We start from the raw sequence: 24,529 nt of genomic DNA, 5'->3' as shown, positions 1-24,529 counted from the left end.
TATATTTGGGGACTAATTAGTGAAATCCGTAACATCGTCAAGGCTGCATGACCTCGTACCATTGACATGCTGTGGAATTAGCTAATACCCTAACCGATGAGTTAGTACGCACAAGAGATGAAACTAGGAAGAAGGAATTAGCTTAGAAAATTACCCAAGGATTTCGTATGGGTAATAACAACAAGTTCAAGAAAAGGGGTATCGGGAAATCTTCCACTCCGGCTTTCTGCAGAAAGAAACATTTTGGAAAATGCCCTGAAATCTGTAATTTCTACAAAGCTATAGGGCATCGTGAGGAAGATAGTAGGAGAAAGACCAAGATCTGCTATAACTGCGGAGAAGCGGGGCATTTCAAACCCGAATGCCCTAAATTGGTTAGACCAGCAGATAATAAAGGCAAACCAGCTGACGGAGCTATTAAAAAGAATGCCAGAGCATTCCAGCTGACCACTCAGGAAGCAGAACTCATCCCAGATGTAATAGCTGGTACGTTCTTAGTTCATGACGTATTTGCAAAAGTATTATTTGACTCCGGTGCAAACCAAAGTTTTATCAATACTTCATTCTGCCAAGCTCTTAAGTTACCCCTAACCACTCTTAGGCAGATTTTTACAGTCGAAACGGCAGATGGGAGTTCTGTTAACATAAATAAGGTATTGCAGGAAGGAAAGATAGAACTTTTAGGCCATAAGTTTGCTGCAAACCTATTACCTATGAAATTAGCTGGATTCGATGTAGTATTAGGAATGGATTGGTTGATAGCCAACCATGCTCGAATCCTTTGTGATAAGAATTCAGTAGAAATCCGTACTCCCACAGGAGAGGTAATTTTAATTACAGGAGATAAACCTCGAAAGCCACTGAAATTCATTTAGTAATGAAGTTGGCTAGTTATTCAAGAAAACAAGAAATGGTGTATATGATTTCTGTAATCATTAACACTAAAAGTAAAGAACTCCAGGACATCCCTATAGTCTCAGAATACCCAGATGTCTTTCTAGAAGAATTACCTGGGTTACCACCCGATAGAAAAGTAGAATTTAGAATTCATCTAATTCCGGGTACTACACCAAGAGCCAAGGCACCATATCGATTAGCACCCACCGAAATGCTAGAATTGAAAAAGCAATTAGATGAATTATTAAGCAAGGGATTTATACAACCTAGTTCATCCCCGTGGGGAGCACCAGTGTTGTTTGTGAAAAAGAAAGATGGATCGATGAGGATGTGTATCGATTATAGGGAACTAAATAAAGTTACAATTAAGAATCGATACCCATTACCTAGGATTGATGATCTTTTTGATCAACTTCAAGGTGCTAGGTATTTTTCTAAAATAGAGTTAAGATCCGGATATCACCAGCTGAAAGTACAAGAAGAAGACATACCTAAAACTGCTTTCAGAACTAGGTATGGTCATTATGAGTTTACAGTCATGCCCTTTGGACTAACAAATGCCCCAGCAGCGTTTATGGACATGATGAATCGGATCTGTAAACCATACTTGGATAAATTTGTAATCGTATTCATCGACGATATACTGATTTATTCCAAAAGTCAGAAAGAATATTGGGAGCACCTGCATGCACTCTTAACCTTGTTAAGAAAAGAAAAGCTTTATGCCAAATTCTCAAAGTGTGAATTCTGGCTACAAGAAGTACAATTTTTAGGTCACATGGTGAATCACGAAGGAATTCACGTAGATCCTTCTAAAATAGAAGCAATCACCAAATGGAAGGTCCCGCAAACCGCTATGGAAATTAGAAGTTTTCTAGGCTTAGCTGGATACTATAGACGATTTATTAAGGATTTCTCTAAGATAGCTGTACCTTTAACTAAGCTGACCTGTAAAACCGTTAAGTTTGAATGGGGACCTACACAAGAAGAAGCTTTTTTAAAATTTTACAGCACCGATTGACGAATGCTCCAATTTTAGCCTTACCCGAAGGAACAGAAGATTTTGAAGTATATTTGGATGTGTGTTGATGCAACGCAAAAAGGTAATTGCGTATGCTTCCAGACAATTGAAAAAGCACGAGGAAAACTATACGACTCATGATTTAGAATTAGGAGCTATAATTTTTGCCCTTAAGATTTGGAGACACTATCTGTACGGAAGTAAGTTTACTGTTTATACAGATCACAAAAGCTTAAGGTACATATTTGGGCAAAAAGAGTTAAATATGAGGCAAAGAAGATAGATGGAAATCCTAAGCGTTTACGACTGTGATATTCAATATCACGAAGGAAAGGCAAATGTAGTCGCAGATGCCTTAAGTCGTAAGTATCAGGAGAAGCAAAAGCGAGTCCGTGCTCTTAGATTAAATCTACAAATAGATTTAATGGAGCAATTGAAGAAAATTCAAGAAACTGCAATTAAGGATGATGCTGAAGAAATGAAAGGATATACAAAGGAACTGGAACAAGGAAATGATGGAATTTGGAGATTCCACAAGAAGAGAATTTGGGTACCTAAGCAAGGAGAATTAAGAAATAAGATTTTAGAAGAAGCTCATAAATATAGGTATACCGTACATCAAGGAAATAATAAAATGTACCAAGATTTAAGAAATAATTCTGGTGGATAGGTATGAAAAAGGATATAGCCAGTTATGTATCTAAATGTCTTACCTTTTCACAAGTAAAAGCAGAACATCAGAAACCTTCAGGATTACTACAACAGTTGGAAATACCTGTATGGAAATGGGAACTCATAACAATGGACTTTGTTACTAAGTTACCCAAAACCAGAAAAGGTAATAATGCGATTTGGGTAATTGTGGATCGATTAACCAAATCAGCTCATTTTCTACCAATGAAAGAAACCTTTAGCATGGAAAGGCAAGCTAAATTGTACGTAGATGAAGTAGTATCTTTACATGGAGCCCCACTCTCCATGGTATTGGATAGGGATAGTCGTTTCACTTCCCATTTTTGGACTAGTTTCCAGAAAGCAATGGGAACCCGACTAAATTTGAGTACGGCATATCATCCACAAACAGACGGACAAAGTGAAAGGATGATACAAACCCTGGAAGACATGCTTCGAGCATGTGTAATTGATTTTGGTGGTAATTGGGATAGCCACTTACCCTTAATTGAATTCTCCTATAATAATAGTTATCATTCAAGCATCGAAGCTGCTCCATTCGAAGCACTGTATGGACGCAAGTGCAGAACCCCAGTTTGTTGGGCAGAAATGGGAGAAAGTCAATTATCAGGTCCAGAAATTGTGCAAGAAACTACTGACAAGATAACTCAAATCAAAGAAAGATTGAAGACAGCTAGAGATCGCCAGAAAAGCTATGCAGACAATCGCCGCAGGCCACTAGAATTTCAAATAGGAGACAAGGTACTCTTGAAAGTCTCTCCTTGGAAAGGAGTAGTACGATTCGGTAAGAAAGGAAAGCTGAGTCCAAGATACGTAGGACCATTTTCAGTAATGCAACGAATAGGACCAGTTGCTTATCGTTTACAACTACCAGAAGAACTAGCTGGAGTACATGTTGTATTTCATGTATCCAATCTCATGAAGTGTTTATCAGACGAATCCCTAGTAGTACCTCTTCAAGATGTAAAAGTAAATGAAAAGTTAAAATTCTTAGAGAAACCCTTGCAAATAGAAGACAAGAAAGTCAAATTTCTCAAACACAAGCGACTAGTGCTAGTCAAAGTCAAATGGGATTCAAAGAGAGGACCAGAATACACTTGGGAACTATAATCAGAAATGAAGCGGAAATATCCTCATTTATTCTAATAAATCTCGAGGACGAGATTTTTATTAAGGTGGGGAGGATGTAACAACTCTCACTAAAATAAATACTTAGTAGGTTAATTATCTATTAAGGAAACCCTAATTGAGAAACCCAAGCCATTCTGCATAAATCCTAAAATTTTCATAACAATCGGAATCAGAATCAGGGCCCTAAAACCCAGGGGGGGTTAAACCCTAATTGATATTATCCTCTGAATTCGTTGTCTGAAATGAATTGAACGAAAATGTCAACTCACCCAAGCTACTGGACACGAAACCTACCCTACCATAAATTGTCACCCGTCGCGCCATGCGAAGGAGACAAGTCTCCCTGTCGCGACACGCGAGGGGGACAAATTTCGGGTATAAATAGGGGGCCTTGGGACTTGCATTCTGTTGTTGATTCGACGAAGAAATTCATTGTATACGTTGAGTTATAACAGAAACAGTACACAACACACACTAATCTCGAAACGCTGCCACAATCAGGGTAATAACTCGATCGCTATTACGATTCAACGTCCGATCGATTATAACTATCCAACGATTGTTTAAGTGCCGCTCAAATTGAGTTTATACTTTGTTATTCATCGTGATTTCGACTTGAATGTTTGAGTGCTGTTCGAACTCGAACTATACTCTATCATTCGTTGTGAATCCGCTGAATTGTTAAGTATTGCACTTGTAAATCGTTGTGAGGGTTTAATCTCGTGAATTGGCGTAACTGCTGTATTAGTTACTAACCCGTTTGTGTGTGCATTATTATTTAAATTAGGTTAATCAAGGCTAATCAGTAGGCTTATACTCTGCTCGTTAAATCTGCAATGTGAGTCCATTCTCTTTTCTCACAGTTTGTGAGTCATTCTCTTTTTATCAACTGTTTTACAAAACTCCAAATTATTTTTCAAAGTTATAATTACAGGGATTAAGTCTATGTAATCACCAAATTACAGCCGGTATGTGGGGTTTTGTATACATTACTTATTTCCCGTCACCATTGGACAACGGGATAGCCAATGGGTAGTCGAGTGACAAATACTGTGGGTAGTTGGTTGATATCAGAAACATTGTAATCACCCTTAATACTGTGAATTATAACAAATGTGTCGTTTTCAGTAAAATGAATGATTCACTCACTATTTCCATGCTGACAAAACCTTTTTCAAACATGTTTCAGGTGATCTGTTGTGAGCAAAGAAAAGTGCTGTGGAGCACTACAAGCTTAGAAAAGTGGCTCAATGTAAATAAATAAACATGTTTTGAGAAATAAAGATTTCCCCGGGAAATCACCTTATTGTAAATTATGGGATTTATCCTTATATTATATAAACGAGCAGTTTTAATATTAAAAAGATCCTGTTTAAAAAGGCTTCCGCTGTCATTTAAATCGATACCACGGGATTTCCTGTGTCACGGCTCTGGACCGGGTCAAACCGGGGCCGAGGGCCGTGACACAAAACATGAACAATAACTTATCAAATCCTATTGTTTGGTCCGATTTCATGAATATACAGCCAGTTACATGCATCTGAATCAAGATTATCATCACATAAACATCAACTCTAATTCGGTTTAAGCACCCCCCAAGTCACTCGATCTACATGAGCATCCCCTAGTGATTCGCAATCATAAGCAATCATATAGCTTTCTCCAAATCATTAAACAACAACCCGAAAACAGGATATGATGATCAATTAACATCTATTCTGTTCTTAGATTAACATCATAACATCCGATCCACATAAGCATAATCACATAAACATCATTGCTCATCATAATATACAACACTTAATCATTATATCAATCATGTAATCATAACAACATGAACACTAACCGATTGAGAGGAGGATGGAATAAATGATTGATCCGAACAAGTAAGATCTTCGATAGAGAAGGTGTGTGCTTGCCGTCGAGTTTGAGAGGAGAGAAAGAGATATCGTAGGGTTTGTGTGTGTGAAGTGTTTTGTTAAAATGTGAGATGGTTACTAACACCCTTAGTGTTAATCGAACTAATGAGGATGGGCCGAACCCAAACTTGGGCTACCCTAAAGATCCGAGTACAAGAGTGTAGCCTAAATGACTTGTGCGGTTGGGTTGTTTTGTGCGTTTGGGCTCGTTTGCATACATACATATATTACACATAGCACATATCAACATAACATTTATTAAGTCAACATATAAGATAATCATGCCAAGTTCACTTGCGTTACATTAAGCACATAAATAGGTTCTGAAATACGAGTTGTCACATTATCCCCAACTTGAAAGAAATTTCGTCCCGAAATTTGGTACGTACTCACTGAGGAAGCTAGTTAAGTTGCATGGTTTTCCTGGGGTGTCACATCCTCCCCCCATTGATCTGGAATTTCGTCCCGAAATTCCGTGGTAGCTTCAACCTCAGTAGTGGTTGCACTGTTTGCGAACAATTGGGGATACTTTTCTTTCACCTGGTCTTCGCGTTCCCAGGTGAACTCTGGGCCACGACGGGAGTTCCAACGAACTTGAACAAGAGGTATTCTGGTGTGCTTGAGGCCTTAACATCCCGGTCCGTGATTTCAACAGGTTCCTCGACGAATCGCAACTGCTCGTCGATAGTGAGCTCCTTCAACGGAACTATGAGGGTCTCATCTGACAGACACTTCTTCAGATTCGACACGTGGAAAACGTTGTGAACTGCACCGAGTTCTGCTGGTAGGTTCAGTCAGTAGGCTACTTTGCCTATTCTTTCTATGATCTTGAATGGTCCGACATACCACGGATTGAGCTTGCCTCGTTTACCAAAACGAACTACACCCTTCCAGGGCGAAACTTTGAGTAGCACTCGATCCCCAACTTGAAACTCGAGTGGTTTCCTACGCTTATCAGCGTAGCTTTTCTGACGGTCGCGAGCTGCCGCCATGCGTTGCCGTATCTAAGCAATCCGTTCAGTAGCATCAACTACCATTTCTGGACCTGTGATTTGACTATCCCCCACCTCTGCCCAACAGAGAGGTGAGCGGCGTTTACGTCCGTACAATGCCTCGAATGGAGCGGCTTGAATGCTGGTGTGGTAACTGTTATTGTACGAAAACTCCACCAAAGGCAGATGTTTTTCCCAGCTGTTGCCGAAATCGATGACACATGCCCGAAGCATGTCTTCTAAAGTTTGAATCGTGCGCTCAGACTGTCCATCCGTCTGAGGTGATAAGTTGTGCTCATGTCTAGCCGTGAGCCAAAAGATTTGTGCATTGCTTGCCACAGTTCTGAAGTAAATCGTGCATCATGATCCGAAATAATAGAGGTTGGCACCCCGTGCCTTGAGAAAACTTCCTTGAGATATACGTCTGCTAGAGTGGAGAACTTGTCCGTTTCCTTAATAGCTAGGAAATGTGCAGATTTTGTGAGTCGATCCACGATCACCCAGATAGTATCATTCCCACGCTGGGATCTAGGCAGGCCAGTAACAAAATCCATGGAAATTTCCTCCCATTTCCATTGTGGTATCTTGGGTTGCTGAAGTAGGCCTGATGGTTTCTGATATTCCGTTTTGACTCTCGCACAGGTCAAACACTGGCCAACGTAAGTTGCTATGTGGGCCTTCATACTAGGCCACCAATACGTAGTCCTGAGATCGTGGTACATTTTATCCAAACCTGGATGTACCGAGTAGCGAGACTTATGTGCTTCGTCCATTACAAGTTCTCGTACACCGCCATATAGTGGGACCCAAATACGCCCCGTTACGTAATAGGTGCCGTCTTCCTTCTGTTCTAATCGTTGCCTTGAGCCACGTAAGGCTTCAGCCCTTACGTTTTCTGGTTTCAATGCTTCTACCTGAGCATCTCGTATCTGTGCAGGAAGACCAGACTGAATAGTAAGTTGTAGTGCTCGTACGCGCCTAGGCGTAGTATCCTTTCGACTGAGGGCATCAGCCACAACATTGGCTTTGCCTGGATGGTACTTAATGGCACATTCGTAATCGTTAAGTAGTTCAACCCATCGACGTTGACGCATGTTCAATTCCTTCTGCTTGAAGATATGCTCGAGACTCCTGTGATCGGTGTAGATAGCGCACTTGGTACCGTACAGGTAGTGTCGCCATATCTTGAGCACGAAAACAACAGCTCCCAGCTCTAAATCGTGGGTCGTGTAGTTCCGTTCGTGAACCTTGAGTTGGCGTGAAGCGTAAGCAATAACTTTATCCCGTTGCATCAATACACAACCAAGCCCCTGTATCGATGCGTCACAATAGACCACAAAATCGTCCGTGCCCTCGGGCAATGAGAGGATAGGTGCACTGCAAAGTCTATCCTTTTAAGTGCTGAAAAGCGATTTCCTGAGTATCACCCCACAGTAAGTGACACTCTTCTGTGTCAGTAGTGTAAGTGGCTGTGCAATCTTTGAGAAATCTTTAATGAATCGCCTGTAATAACCCGCCAAACCCAAGAATTGGCGTATTTCCTTTGGTGTACGCGGTGCACGCCAGTTCCTGATCGAATCTACCTTGGATGGATCAACATAGATCCCATCCTTGTTTACCACATGGCCTAGAAAGTGGACTTCACGAAGCCAGAAGTCGCATTTTGAAAACTTTGCGTACAGCTGTTCTGATCGAAGAAGTTCCAAAATAAGTCGTAGGTGCTGCTCGTGTTCCTCCCGACTCTTGGAATAGATCAGGATGTCGTCGATGAATACAATCACAAATTTGTCTAAGTAGGGTTTGCACACCCTGTTCATAAGGTCCATAAAGACCGCCGGTGCGTTCGTTAGCCCGAATGGCATGACTAGAAACTCGTAGTGGCCGTAGCGAGTTTTGAATGCTGTTTTGGAGACGTCCTCATCTCGGACTCTCAGTTGATGGTAACCTGACCTCAGGTCAATCTTTAAGTAGTAGCTCGACCCTTGCAGCTAGTCGAACAAGTCATCAATACGTGGAAGAGGATAGCGGTTCTTCACAGTCACCTTGTTTAGTTCACGGTAATCTATGCACATGCGGAAGGTACCGTCCTTTTTTTCACAAATAATACTGGAGCTCCCCAGGGCGAAGAGCTAGGTCGGATAAATCCCTTATCCAAGAGTTCTTGTAGCTGTGTCGATAGTTCTTCCAATTCTGATGGAGCTAAGCGATACGGTGCACGTGCTATCGGTGCTGCTCCTGGTGCTAGCTCGATTTGAAACTCGACCTGGCAATGAGGCGGTAGACCAGGTAAATCTTCAGGGAACACCTGAGGAAAGTCGTGTACAACTGGAATATCTTCCAATTTCTTTTCTTTTGTTGATGCATCGGTAACAAGTGCCAGAATGGCAGTGTGGCCCTTACGCAAACACTTCTGAGCCTTTAGAAAGGAGATGATGCCTACCACAGCACCACTCTTGTTGCCTTGAACTTCGAGAGATTCTTTACCAGGACGGGGAATACGAACGATCTTCTCCTTACATAGGATCTCTACGTGCTGTTGGGATAACCAGTCCATTCCAATGACGATGTCGAAACTACCCAGAGCTATGGGAATGAGGTCAATAGAGAAAGTCTGACCAGCGAGGATAAGATTACAACCTTGAACTATCTGTGTGGTCTCTAGACTTTTACCGTTAGCTAACTCTACGACATGCTTAGTGTTTAAGGGAGTTGGTGCATGTTTTAACATTTGGCTAACTTTTAGAGACATATAACTTGTATCCGCACCCGAATCAAACAAAACAGTAACATAAAAGTCGTCGAAGAGGGACTTACCCATTACCACGTTAGAATCTTCTCTTGCATCACCCTGTCCCATCCCGAACACACGGCCTTGGGTGTCATTGTTTCCATTGTTTCCCCCGTTGCCATCCCCATTGTCGTTCCTGCTTCCATGGTCGTGGTTCTGATTCTGGTTCCAGTTCAACTGTGGACAGTATCTCTCGTAGTGATCCTTAGCACCATACTGAAAACATCCTCTAAAACTTTGCTGCTGCTGCTGATCCTGTGGAGCTTGAGGCTGTTGTTGTTGTTCCTGGCTTACAGGGCGTGAGTTTCGGCAATCCTTTGCTTCATGACCTATCTTGAGACACCTCTGGCAACGACCCTTGTTGCACTGGCCACTGTGGTGTCTGTTACAATTGTTGCACCATGGGTGATTTCCTCGATATCTTTTCTGCCCGCGACTACCAGAAGGCTGCTGGCTCGGGCTCTAGTAATCATCTATCTTTTGCTGCTGCGCTCAGGACTGAATCGTAGCAGAACCCTTGCTCAGGTTTCCATCCCACTTGCATTTGTTGTCACTGGGAGCACAAGTTGTAGCAACATTAACACTTTTTGGTAGTTTGCTTTGTTCTACCGCCTGGTCTGTGAGACGATGAGCAAGCCGAGTAACTTGCTGGATAGTGCCAAGATTAGCCGCGGTCACATGACTCCGAATTTCTAGCACCAGACCCTTGAGATACAGCTCGATATGTTTGGTGGGAGGGTCTACCATAGTGGGACACAATGTGGCTAATTCATTTGATCTCCTCGTATAAGCCTCAATTTCCGACCGCGTCATCTGTAAGTTGCGAAACTCCACCTCTAGTTGGTGGATGTCATCCCGACTGCAAAACTCTTCCTTAATTAGATCCTTGAATTCGTTCCAGGGGGTGGCATTAGCAGCTGCCAGCCCTAACATTTGAACCTGTGCCTGCCACCAAGTTAACGCGGCACCTTCGAGTGTTCCAACAACGAACTTTACCCTACGAGCCTCAGGGCATTCATGTATCTCGAAGTCAGTTTCGAGCCTCTCAAACCAATGGAGGAGGCCTACAACTCCCTCAGTACCACTGAAGGTACTAGGTCGGCAATCCATGAACGTGCCTACGGGTGGCTGAGCGTTCTGATCTGCTCCTGCCTGTGCGGCTGCAAGTGCCGCAGCAACTCGTTCGTTAATTAGAGCCGTCAACTGGGCTTGAGTCATGTTAATACGTCCAGACATGATCTTGATAGCAAAGGTAATGTAAGTAAGAGAGAGGTTCGCGAAAAATGCGATTGCAGAAAAGAGTAAGCACGCAAGTGTTCTCAAGCAATAGTGGTTATGTGTATCTAAGCATACCATGAGCAAAGTTCTATGTAATCTAGCAAGTAGGCAATAATACATATACCATATTACCTAGTATGTTGAGTCTTGCACGTGGAGCGAAGCGTCGTTGTGGATCGTTGAGAGCACTGTACTGGTTATAGTCTGGTTTTAACAAAAACGTTTTCCCCTTATTAAAACCAAGTTCTCTATAACCAATGGCTCTGATACCAATCTGTCACACCCCCAAAATCCACACGCGGAGTACCACCGCTTGGAGGCGTGACATGACCAGGATCAAGCCACCAATCATATCGAACATAATAAGTAATAAATGTAAATCAACCAAACAATATGAAAGGTGTTCAAAACAAAGCATATTAAGTGTCTAGCGGAAGCATAATTGTAAACCCAATGTAAGTAATAAGTTCAAATGTTTAAATGTTTTAGCATGGCATCCACGATCCATGTCCCACAACGACTGCGCCTCCCGTGCAAGCTCCATGTGTACCTAAGGTCCTGCAAGGCATGTAACAGAGAGTCAACAACAAAGTTGAGCGAGTTCACAGTTGGTTGTTCAGTTATAGTAATCGTATTGTAAACCATATGTTCGTTTAGTAAACCATATACCGTATGTACTTGAATCGCAGTCTCCCAGACATGTGTGCGAAGACTTGTAGTGTGTTTCCCATGTTTTCTAGACTAGGTATATTTGTATCGCAGCCCACCCGGCATGTGTGCGAAGTTTAGAGTATGGTTCGCAGCCATTCCAGGCATGTGTGCGAAGATTGGTTCTATTATCGCAGCCATTCCCGGCGTGTGTGCGAAGAGAAGTACATGTATCACTAGTCTAGCAGTATCTACCAATAACCTTCCTCTCCCGGAGGCCTATGGTATGTAATTCCGATAACAATTTAAGTATAAGTAATCATCCAAACCCATTCCCAACCCCGGGAATCCCATGCCTTGGTAAGAGTGTGAACTCACCTTGGTTTGCTCGGCAGATACACAAAAAGGTCAAGTCTAGCTGCTAGTGGTCAACCACATCCTAACATGGTTACCATACAAGTCAGGTTTTGGTTTCAAGTAATGCACATAAGTTTAACACAAGTTAACATGTTACGAGCTCGTATAGATCGTGGCAACACTTTAACAGATAATTACATAACATAATCACTTTTGTACGATTCAAGGGATTGAGCTCGCACAAGTCTATTCACTCTTAGAAGCCCAATAGTACCCAACCCACAATAAGCATAAACAGTCCAACATGCAACGGCCCAAACAAATAAACATTGGTCTTGTGCGATCTGGATGGCTTATACGATCCGGTCGACTTGTGCGATCCGATTGGGTTGTGCGATCGGAACTAGCCCATCCCAACATGTATACCCGGCCCAACAGTTAAGCAAACATAACAGCTTGTGCGACTGGGGACCTCTTGTGCGAATGGATCATCTTGTGCGACCAAGGTGTCTTGTGCGATTAGTTATAACATTCCAAAAATCACGCACATCAGTTACAATCTCAATCAATTCGTTTGACCAACTAATTAACTTCTGTATTTACAATCATCAAGTAACAGATTTCCAACTATCCGATTAACATACAATCGATTAAACAAGGTTTTTAATCATTCCATTCATATGAACCCTAATGATTTACATAGTCAAAACATGAACAATAACTTATCAAATCCTATTGTTTGGTCCGATTTCATGAATATACAGCCGGTTACATGCATCTGAATCAAGATTATCATCACATAAACATCAACTCTAATTCGGTTTAAGCACCCTACACAAGTGATTCGATCTACATGAGCATCCCCTAGTGATTCGCAATCATAAGCAATCATATAGCATTCTCCAAATCATTAAACAACAACCCGAAAACAGGATATGATGATCAATTAACATCTATTCTGTTCTTAGATTAACATCATAACATCCGATCCACATAAGCATAATCACATAAACATCATTGCTCATCATAATATACAACACTTAATCATTATATCAATCATGGAATCATAACAACATGAACACTAACCGATTGAGAGGAGGATGGAATAAATGATTGATCCGAACAAGTAAGATCTTCGATAGAGAAGGTGTGTGCTTGCCGTCGAGTTTGAGAGGAGAGAAAGAGATATCGTAGGGTTTGTGTGTGTGAAGTGTTTTAGTAAAGTGTGAGATGGTTACTAACACCCTAAGTGTTAATCGAACTAATGAGGATGGGCCGAACCCAAACTTGGGCTGCCCTAAAGATCCGAGTACAAGAGTGTAGCCCAAATGACTTGTGCGGTTGGGTTGTTTTGTGCGTTTGGGCTCGTTTGCATACATACATATATTACACATAGCACATATCAACATAACATTTATTAAGTCAACATATAAGATAATCATGCCAAGTTCACATGCGTTACATTAAGCACATAAATAGGTTTTGAAATACGAGTTGTCACAACTAACTACCTTGACCACTTGACCAATGCTTTGATAGAGGCATTGGAGTTTGGGCAAACACATCTAGTAGCCACATATGGTAATCGAGTTAATAACATCATTCAAAACAAAGCATTGAACGGTCTTAAACATACATCTGGTAACTAAACGCATTAACAAAACTTTGAACTCACCAGCGTTGTCTGGCACACTTGTCTGCATGCTTGCAAGTCGTTAGGTTTCTTGTCATGGACTTGCTATCTGGGAGTGCTGGAGTGGTCATGGATCGAGGCTCTTGGTTATATTTGATACATTGGTTTTGAACACTAGTCATGAAACAGACACTTAACAATTTATTATATGCTTCCGCTGAATATCTCTTTTGGTTTAAACTTATGATTTGGATTTGTATTTGGCAATTAATGGAATGTTTTAATTAATTATTATACATGGTTCAATGTGATTGGTGGCTTGGATCCTGGTACGTCACACATCCCGCGGTGTACCCGCATGTGGCATTTTGGGGGTGTAACATTAGTGGCCCGTCAACCCATACAAACCCGTTGTCAAATCCTGAACTTCGTTTATCATCAAAATTTAAAATACACAAAAATACGGTCGGTAGTCGTTGTTTGCACGCCCGTTCGTTGATTACGGTAATAATCGCGAAAAATTGTATCGTTGCCGTCTTTAATCCGTTTTTCGATCCGGTTTCGACTGTAGTCACTAAAATTAGTTACGGAGCTAAATATAGCGTAAAATGTAAGTTCTGAAGGTTATAGGCGTCTCCGTTGCTTCCGTTTCGTTGTCGTTGCGTTTCCTACCATCGCGTTTTTAGTCCACGTTTGCATTTGTGTCGCACGGAAGCCCACCAAATTAATTTCATAAGCATAAAATTTTAGTGTAACATTCATACTTGTCGGCGTTGTCAGTATTTTGTACGGCATCAGTTTGTTGTCGCGTAATATTCAGCAGATTTCCTGTAAATCTCCATACGTGCACTGTACAGTCGAATAAACGTTCCTGGGTACTCCAAAGGCCTAATTAAGTTAATTTGTGCTGTAAACACTATTTATTATCGCGTTAATCGCTTGTTAATCACGTAATTAAGAGCCGTAAATCGCCGGTTGTCACATTCTCCCCCTGTTACAGAAATTTCGTCCTCGAAATTTAGACTATGTTATCTCCTCAGAATTGTGTTGTACGCAGGTAAGTCCGAATAATAACAAAGTGAATGACCGTGTAATCGAAACAAGACTTATTCGAATCATGTGAATTTAATGACATTCCTCAACAATAAGAACCCAACGGTTTAAAAGAGGTGTGTTTCAGAAATTGATGTCAAAGGAAACAAGACGTATAGGTACAGTCATTAATGTGACTAAGTTAACAGGGATCCAACAATGAACAGGAACTTCGACCAATCGAATTCCATATGAACGTTCACAACATGTAAATGAGTTCTAAAGACAATAACATCCACTGGATGAACTTAGAATCAACAAGCTCAAATGTCATAGTTTGCATGAAACGCTTGATCGTGATCAGCACAAGCTGCAGGTTATACCGACGCCACAAGGTGTCGCAATGAATGAAACAATTCAATAATAGGGGTGATCGAACAAGTATCACCTGTGTTTTGCATGAAACGCTCAATCATGATTAGCCCAAGCCACAAGTTTACACCGACACCACAAGGTGTCGTAGTGACTTAAATAATTCAACAATAGCGGTGATCAAACAACTTCACCGTGTTTGAAGTCAAATGAAAGCGCAATGAAGTAAATATGAATGTTTGTTCCAACAAACATCGAAATATTTTCAATTGAAAGTGGAACATCAAAGAAATAATGTTTTCGATCGAAGATGAAGAAGCAATGAATAACGCAAAACATTCAATCGATGTTGAAAGGACCGTTAGGAGGTACACCAGAATATGCATGTTTCCTAAACCCTCAGAGTTTTGTGTACTGTATGTAATTGTTTTTGTGTACCATGTGTAAAACACCACAATAGCATACGTTTGAAAACAAAATTTTGACTGTTTGTTTTTCGGCAACGGTTGGAGACCATATCCGAGTACTAGGCGTTCTGTATGTATTCAGGTTTTTAATATTCTAAGTTCCTAGAGGAAATGTGAGGTTAGAGCCTAGGTATCTCTACAAATACCTATTTCGCTGTAACCTATAGCTCTGATACCAATCTGTCACACCCCGAAATTATCAGAGCTGGCGTGACTAGACTGGTATCTTCATTGCACAGCGGAAGTAAAATAAGCTAAGACTTCTAGAAATTGAACGCCCACTAAGTACTCGACTCTTCATGGTTCTCCTATTCCAACCGTGCCTTGTCTTAGAAATGCAACCTGAGAAAGAAACATGCGAAAAAGTCAGCATAAAGTTGAGCGAGTTCATAGTTTGTTTGAAAAAGATTTGAAATAAATCTTTTGAATAACCGGTTTATGAAATAATATTGAGAAAACGAATGTAGAAATCATTTTCTTGTCAAGTTATATGGAAACTTTGTATTTGTAACGCATTATGTTCGTAAAACCATGTATTTGTAAACTCTTGTATTTGTAAAGTTTGTATAACCGTCAATGCCCACCCTGACTTTGACTTCATGCCGGCATAAATCCTATGCTTTGAATTTGTATAAAACATGGTATTTAATTTGTATAAATCAAGTATTTCTGTAAGTATGTAAGTCCCTGGTGTGTAGCAATAAGGAAAAAGAGATCACCAATGGGTTGCAAAGCCAATGGTATGTGTGAAAAGGTGCAGGAAGTACTCAAACCTAGCAAATTTTGTACCGGGCTTCCGGCTGGAAGACATAGTCACCACATGGCCCATTCTGCGGACTCATGGATGGGGCTCACTACACCCAAATAGATCTATCACTCATGTCCCTCGGTCCTACGACGAGGATTAATGGCCTTAAGTGTTGTACCCACCCCTTCCATGAGTCCGCAGAATGGGCCATGTGGTGACTATGTCTTCCAGCCGGAAGCCCGGTACAAAATTTGCTAGGTTTGAGTACTTCTTGCACCTTTTCACACATACCATTGGCTTTGCAACCCATTGGTGATCTCTTTTTCCTTATTGCTACATACCAGGGACTTACATACTTACAGAAATACTTGATTTATACAAATTAAATACCATGTTTTATACAAATTCAAAGCATAGGATTTATGCGGGCATGAAGTCAAAGTCAGGGTGGGTATTGACGGTTATACAAACTTTACAAATACAAGAGTTTACAAATACATGGTTTTACGAACATAATGCGTTACAAATACAAAGTTTCCATATAACTTGACAAGAAAATGATTTCTAAATTCGTTTTCTCAATATTATTTCACAAACCGGTTATTCAAAAGATTTATTTCAAATCTTTTTCAAACAAACTATGAACTCGCTCAACTTTATGTTGACTTTTTCGCATGTTTCTTTCTAAGGTTGCATTTCTAAGACAAGGCACGGTTGGAATAGGAGAACCATGAAGAGTCGAGTACTTAGTGGTCGTTCAATTTCTAGAAGTCTTAGCTTATTTTTCTTCCGCTGTGCAATGAAGATACCAGTCCAGTCACGCCAGCTCTGATAATTTCAGGGTGTGACAGATGGGTTAAGATCTTTTGTAGAGATTAGTATAGATTTGCAGAGATTTTTGAAAGACCTTGAAGGGATCTTATAAGGATTTTGATAAGATATTATGAGTAGGTTTAGGCTTGTGGGTTTTGGGCTTGGGCCCAGGGCCCGCAAGCCCATCTCATGTGTAAGTGGCCCGTAATTCCTACGAGACCCGTTGTCAAATCCTGAACTTCTTTTATCGTCAAAATTTAAAATACACAAAAATATGGTCGGTAGTCGTTGTTTGCACGCCCGTTCGTCGATTACGGTAATAATCGCGAAAAATTGTATCGTTGCCGTCTTTAATCCGTTTTTTGATCCGGTTTCGACTGTAGTCACTAAAATTAATTACGAAGCTAAATATAGCGTAAAATGTAAGTTCGGAAGGTGACAGGCGTCTCCGTTGCTTCCGTTTCGTTGTCGTTGCGTTTCCTACCATCGCGTTTTTAGTCCACGTTTGCATTTGTGTCGCATGGAAGCCCATCAAATTAATTTCATAAGCATAAAATTTTCTTGTAACATTCATACTTTTCGGCGTTGTCAGTATTTTGTACGACATCAGTTTTTTGTCGCGTAATATTCAGCAGATTTCTCGTAAATCTCCATACGCGCACTGTACAGTCGAATAAACGTTCCTGGGCACTCCAAAGGCCTAATTAAGTTAATTTGTGCTGTAAACACTATTTATTATCACGTTAATCGCTTGTTAATCACGTAATTAAGAGCCGTAAATCGCCAGGTGTCACAGTGCGGGTGAACCATTGCCGCGACACGCGCACCAGGACTCATCCCCGGTCGCGACACGCGCTGAAAGCTGATCCGCAGCCAGCAGATCCTAAGCTGTGTATTGGCCAATTTCATGCATCCAACTTCCACCTAACTATCGTTAAATCACTTTTAACACCCAACCTTAATCCCCCACTATATATAGACCCATTCTAAGCTCCATTTTCACTTTCTAAACCTCTCAAACACTCCCAAATACTCTCAAGAATCCTCTAAATTCCCTGATTTGAGCAGAAAGTTACGGGTGTTCTTGATATTAGGAAGTGAGATATGATATTTCAGTAATGATGGATAAATGTAGATCCGTTTTGGTGGATTAAGGATTTATGTTTAATATATGACATTGATCCGTGTTAATTTGATGAAATGTTGATGAATATGATATTAGAATAAAAGGATTTATGCTTGGATATGTGTTTGATAGATTTGGTTGAATAAACCTGAGATGTTACTGTTTGGATAAACTTAGACCGTACATTCAATAAACGTACAAGTTAACTTGCATAATGAACAACACATACATAACACGCCTCACACTCAAGGTGGCCGCACACCTGAATGGTACAAATGCTGATGCACCACGTACAATCCAACTGTACATGGTCGCACACCCCCTTCAGTGTACAAACCTTGACTGCACAAAGTACGAGAAAGATAAGCAGGTCGCACATTATGTGGATCGCACATTCTTGTACAAACATGTATAGCACATAGTGCAAACATTACCTGCATGACCGCACACTAGCAAGAGGCCGCACACTCACTGATGTGCCGCACACTTGCTGATGGGCCGTACATTCCTAGTGGACTGATATTTTGTTTGGGCTGCACAATTAGAATATACGAATTGGGTTGTTTCACTTTATTGTTCACAGTGGACTTGTGTTATAAGATCCTATGTGGCCCACATGTGAATGTGATGTTATAACTTGTATACTACTTGCTAGAATGCATTTATGAATATGTGGAATACTTGCATATGAATCTGATTAAACTCTGTAACCATAATAGGACGTGGTTGATCAAACTCTAGAAACAAGTAAATAACATGTCGAGCAAAACAAATGTGAGTTCACACACTTTACTAAAAGCATGTATTCCCGGTGGTTGGGAAAGGAACGAACAACACTTTCCCCTTGTGTGGGATTCTCAAATATTCTGAGGATGAAATACTGTTAATATACTATTTATATTTCATGAACTAGCATACTAAATGAAACTCTATCACGAAGTCCCCACTTAACTATACCGATTAATCGCCTGGCCTGGCGAATGAGATATTAGTTGATAACCCTATATAGGTTTCACAAACCTCACACCGTGCCTTTTGAGGACGGGCGTGAACTAATAGGCATCGGCAACTCGTCGATGATGATAGACATTGACAAACGGGGCACCAACAACACGTATGTGCGAAAGTTTCGGTATTATTACGAAGTTTAGTAGATTACATGTGGGGTAGCTCCCCATGGCATGGTATAAATGAGTAATTTAACAACAAAAGTTTTTGGAACTAAAACTAGATAAACTGTGAACTCGCCAACTTTATGTTGACACCCTACTGCATGCTTTGCAGGTACTCAATGATAGCTCGGGAGCTTGCAGCGGGGAGTGTAGTGGTTGCTTGACCCATGTTGGGTTTCTTAATAATATTTATGAACTTCTGAACTCTTGTTTGAATTTTAAAACTTATGCTTCCGCTGTTGACTTTAAACGTTGTTTTTGAACTACAGATACTAACAGTCACTAATTGTATTGGTAGTAACGAAAACTGTTTTATTATACTTATTGTTCGATATGATTGGTGGCACACTGATGATCATAACCGGTCATATGTATATATGTAGTACCAGTAACCAACCCTTTAGCTACATACAATTCGAGTCCACGATTTTGGCAGTTCTGGCTCACAGTTCTAACGGGTCTGAACTGTGAAATGTTGTATACCTGATATTCGTGAATACACCAGATACCCAACAATACTCAGGTATTTGACGATTATGGCACTAAGTATAAGACTAGCTATGAGATTATTATTGCCATTTCTTAAATAAATGCTTCCTAACTGGAATTGTGAAAAAGAAATATAAATGGATTTTTGGTGCTCTTACGCACGAAAGAGAAACATAAGGTTAAGGGGTTAAATATCATTTTATATAGTTTAAAGGACCTACACTAAAATATATTATTCACAAAAGGATATAATTGCATATTGTGAAGGTCGAGAAGGAAAAAACCCTAAATTTCGTTCTTCTCTCTCTCTCTCTTCGCACTTGCGGAACGAACGACGATTTGAAGAACCATCATTCATTCAGGTATTTCATCGATCTCGCTTAATTCCATCTAGAACTAATTGTAATATCTGGTTCAGAAACTGTAATTCATTGATTCAGAGATATAACTTTTGTTTGGGTTTCCAAAGCATTTGTTTTCATGATTCAGATGCGGATCTATACATGTTTGTGAATCTGGGGATTTTGAATTATTTGTCGTTATTTAGATATCTAGAGGAAAGCTCATCCACACAAATATGAATTGTGCATCCATTTTATTTTATTTTTTGTTACAATTGAAATTTTCTGGATGAAGGATGTAATCTGAAATTTGCTAGATAAAGGATGTATGCTTATTGGAATTATTATGTATTTGTCTGCGTGATTTTGTAATTTGTTTTTGTTGTATTGTTAGCATATCCTTGTACTCAGAGGGTTGTTGCTGACTTGTTATATCGTTTGTTGTGTGAAGTTGGAGTAGGTTTTCCCTGTTGTTTAGCAATATATAACTTTTTGAGATAAAATATCAGCAATGTGGTGCGTGATGGGTTGGGTATGTAAGTGAGCAAAGTCTTGGTGGGTGGTGGTTTTCTTGCTTGTTGAATGAATAATATGTGTGTCCTGTTGGGGTGAAGTGTGATTGGATTTTGTCTTATGGAGGGTGTGGTTGCAATGGGCAGGGTGGTGGAGGCAGCAGTCGTAGAGGTGGGTGGTTGGTTGGGATTTGAAAATGAGCTTAGACAGCAGGAGCAGGAGCAGAAGCAGAAGCAGGAGCAGGAGTCCCATGGATCGCAAGATGCGTACCGAGCGCAGCTCTTATCGTGATGCTCCATACAGGAGGGATTTTCGTCGGGGTTACAGGTTTTAGTTATATTTAACTTTTCTTACTTTTTCTCTTTGACTAAACATGTAAGTTATACATAAATGGGTTCAAGTTTTAAAAAAACGGAAACGAGTTTCGAGGCGTTTTCCCTTCGCCTCATGAGGCGTAAGCCTCGAGGCCAACCGAGGCGTAAGCCCGAGGCGGAGTTACAAAATAAATATAAATATTATATATCTTATAAAAATAGTAATACTAACTAAATTCATCATCAAAATAATCAAAAACACACATAAAAAAGACATAAATTGCTTGAAATTGACACAAAAACTCAAAAACATCAAAAACAAATATCAAAAACACCTGAGGCGCACCTGAGGCGCAGCCTTTTTAGCGCCTCAGCCCCTCTGAGGCGCATATACAGTACAAACCCCCTGAGGCGCGCCTCAGAATCCTTTTTTGGCCGTTTCGCCTTGAGGGTTTGCTCTTCTCTTCTTCTAGAGATACACATGAGAGCTGCTGATGCTTCTGTGTGTATGTTTGAGGATCTCGAAATCTCAACTCAGAATAACTTTGCTTCTGGTTTTTTATTCCTTGTCTTTTGGTTTTAATTATGAGCATTTTTTAGCTATATGGCATGTATTTATTCATGATTCATCAATAAGCAATAATCTATAATACAGTTACCAACTTTGATGAATACACTTTTTTACATTTTTTTGTCTTTATTGTGTTTTTGTATTTTCCTTTTATTCCTCAACTTTTAGCATTGACACTCACAACCCCTTAACTTTTTAAAGACTTTAACATTCATAAAACGGTATAAATTCGAGTCACTTTATGTTTCTGACACCGCCGCAACACGCCGTACCATCCTTTAACTTAAAAAAAGCACTATTTTCTTACGTGCTTATTTTTATGCACGTGTTGGTATGAATTCAACTAGTTTACGTTTTGACGTAAATTTTCATAAAAGTTATATTTAAGATGGCGTTTCCGTTTTCGTTTACAATTAATCCGGTCGATGTAAAACATGTGTTGATATTCTTTTGAGCATATTTCTTTAGGTTGCTATATTGAACCAAAATAGATAACGGGTAATCTTACTAATTGTTAAACATAACTGAAAGCATATGATGTCGTAATGCTTGGTGTTTTGTACTCTGTAAGTTGAGGGAATGCTTGAAAATGCTCAGAATTCAGTCTTACAACAATCTTTTCTTACATTAAAGTCATGTCATGAACAAATGCATTTTGTGTTGTCAGTAAGTTTAGGATATCATATTCATTTCATAATGGATGGGGTAGAGAGTTAACATTCATTTCTGATCTTCAATCTCTGAGCTTGATATTTTGTCGTTATTTTCCTGAAAATGCCATAAAAGCATGCAGTTTCCGAAGACCAATTATGTTCCCATCTCTTAACAATTGTTGTTTACTTGTTTCTCTTCCAGCCAAAGCAATCTGTGTAAGAATTGCAAAAGACCGGGTCATTATGCGAGGGAATGCCCTAACGTGGCAATTTGCCATAACTGTGGACTTCCAGGGTAAGATTGCTATATATTGGCTGTATATAGAATTCTATTTGTGCTTCTTTGTTTTAGTTTTGATATTTTGTTTTTGTTTCCAAAACACTGTTGGTAAGTACAGTTATCTAAACGGAATTTTATTTTTGAGAACATTGGTTTTGGTATAATGTTAGAACAGGTCATATTTAATTCGAGTCAGAAGGGGTAAACTGTAAATAAAGCGAGGGTTTATCTCTTACATGTGTGAATTGTGATGTGAAACAGGCATATTGCATCAGAATGTAGCACCAAGTCTCTATGCTGGAACTGTAGAGAGCCTGGGCACATGGCGGGGAACTGCCCAAATGAGGGCATCTGTCACACATGTGGGAAGACAGGACACCGTGCTAGAGAATGCACCACTCCTCACCTGCCACCTGGTGACACGAGGCTATGCAACAACTGCTACAAGCAAGGCCACATAGCAGCTGATTGCACCAATGACAAGGCCTGCAAGAACTGCAGGGAGACTGGCCACCTTGCTCGAGATTGCACAAATGATCCAGTGTGCAACTCCTGCAATGTAGCAGGCCATGTTGCTAGAGAATGCCCAAAGGGAAGTATGGTTGATGATAGAGGGGGTCCACGTGGTGGCTTTCGCGACATTGTTTGCAGGACCTGCCAGCAAGTTGGGCATATGAGCCGTGATTGTGTTGATTTGATTATCTGTCACAACTGTGGTGGAAGAGGCCACCTGGCATACGAATGCCCTTCTAGTAGGCTTATGGATCGCTATTCAAGGAGGTACTGATGGTAACACGGTCTACGCTTGAGTTTCGGGTAAGATGATTGATTAGTATTCTGAACTTTTTATTTTGTTTGAGTATGAGGTGAATGAGTGAATCGTGTTGATCGGGCATTGTAGCTTGATGTGATTGCTGTAGGTTTATTTTAAATAGAGTAATTCACGTACTAATAATAATGATGTTTAAGACTTGCAATGTTATTTGGGAGAAACATATTTGTATACGTGATTGTTGTCAGCTTGCTCTTTGTGTATGTAACACATCATAAAACGGACAGTAGTAGCATCTAGCAACATGTTACCGCTCCCAATAACACATGAAAAAATTGTCCAAAGCTTTCATTAATCTCTAAGCTAACAAGATTCAGCAGCAATGTTAAGTAGGAAGATGAGAGATGGATTGTTGTAGGTCTCTCTGTGCTCAACTAAATAGTTCATCGATCTAAATTCAAAGTGATAAAAGCATCTTTGATGCGATCAACTTTAGTTTGGGCATGTCTGCATTCTTTCACTCATATGATTCAGGGTGGAAGGCACATGGTGGTTCAAGGACCGGGTTGAGAAAATTCAAGTGGGTCGGCCAAGGTTGAGCGCCATGCTGGTTGAAGTCAGGGTTTGTGAACCCGTGGTTGAAATCGGACTTTGCAAGTATGTGCTTGAGAGGGTTTTGAAGCATTGTGGATTCAACCAGGAGTGCCCCTTTTCTACTAGGGTTGAAATTGGGTTCAGTGTGACACAATATTGTTAGTCGGGTTGAAATTGGGTTCAAGTGATGTGACACAATATTATTAAACTGTGGACAGGTTGTGTGGGTTTAACTAGGAGCACCCCCTCCACCCTTATAAAATCCCTCTAGATGTACTGAAAACAAAGCTAAACTATGTGAGAGTATAAAGGTCCTCAGTCCTTGCATTTAACTCGGGTCTGAGATACAAAACGCTATCATTTTAGATTCGTCTGTTACGTCGATCTATGAATAAGTATCTTAAATTGGGTTTGTTTTTTGTTTATAGCAACCAACAATGGGGAAAAAAGAAGACAAAAGCTATGCATAATGATATCGATGAAACATGACGTTGAAACAATTTTGTGTAGAAAATTAAACTAAATTTCTGTAGCGGGGCCATATATAAATTCTTGAGTGGATTTTGACATGAAGTGTGTCATTGTCTGATGTTTTCATCAAGGCGCCCGACGAACATGTTTTCTAGTGATAAAGGGTTGTCTCGAGATGACAACGCTAAAGAAACGACAATCGTTTGCTGAAGCGACAATAAAAGGTTGCAGGAAGTCGGTAAATAAGAAAACAGGGCTATGAGAGTTTAATCATTTTTTATAATCCTTTCCGCTATACCCTCATTTCATGTTTTAAAACTTCATTTAATGCATTTATCCCTCTACATGTATTTATGCATCTATTTTATATTTTTCTAAGCAAAAAAGTTAGCCTGAGTGTAGTTTTGGTTATTAACTGACATTAACCTAGCCAAACCAAAAACC

The 24,529-nt window shown here is 40.3% G+C and overlaps 1 protein-coding gene across 1 annotated transcript; it reads left to right on the top strand.

Annotated features, from left to right (window-relative positions):
- Nucleotides 1-19,802: 19,802 nt before the first annotated feature.
- On the top strand, nucleotides 19,803-23,267 carry LOC110940733 (zinc finger protein GIS2). The gene is made up of 4 exons (XM_022182291.2): nucleotides 19,803-19,938; nucleotides 20,577-20,757; nucleotides 22,171-22,263; nucleotides 22,510-23,267. The coding sequence occupies exons 2-4, from the start codon at nucleotides 20,627-20,629 to the stop codon at nucleotides 23,033-23,035; spliced, it is 750 nt and encodes a 249-aa protein (XP_022037983.1). The 5' UTR covers nucleotides 19,803-19,938; nucleotides 20,577-20,626; the 3' UTR covers nucleotides 23,036-23,267.
- Nucleotides 23,268-24,529: the final 1,262 nt, after the last annotated feature.

This window comes from Helianthus annuus, chromosome 5 (genome assembly GCF_002127325.2).
Source record: "Helianthus annuus cultivar XRQ/B chromosome 5, HanXRQr2.0-SUNRISE, whole genome shotgun sequence".
Classification (NCBI taxonomy): Eukaryota; Viridiplantae; Streptophyta; class Magnoliopsida; order Asterales; family Asteraceae; genus Helianthus; species Helianthus annuus.
This window is presented reverse-complemented; position numbering and strand designations above follow the sequence as displayed.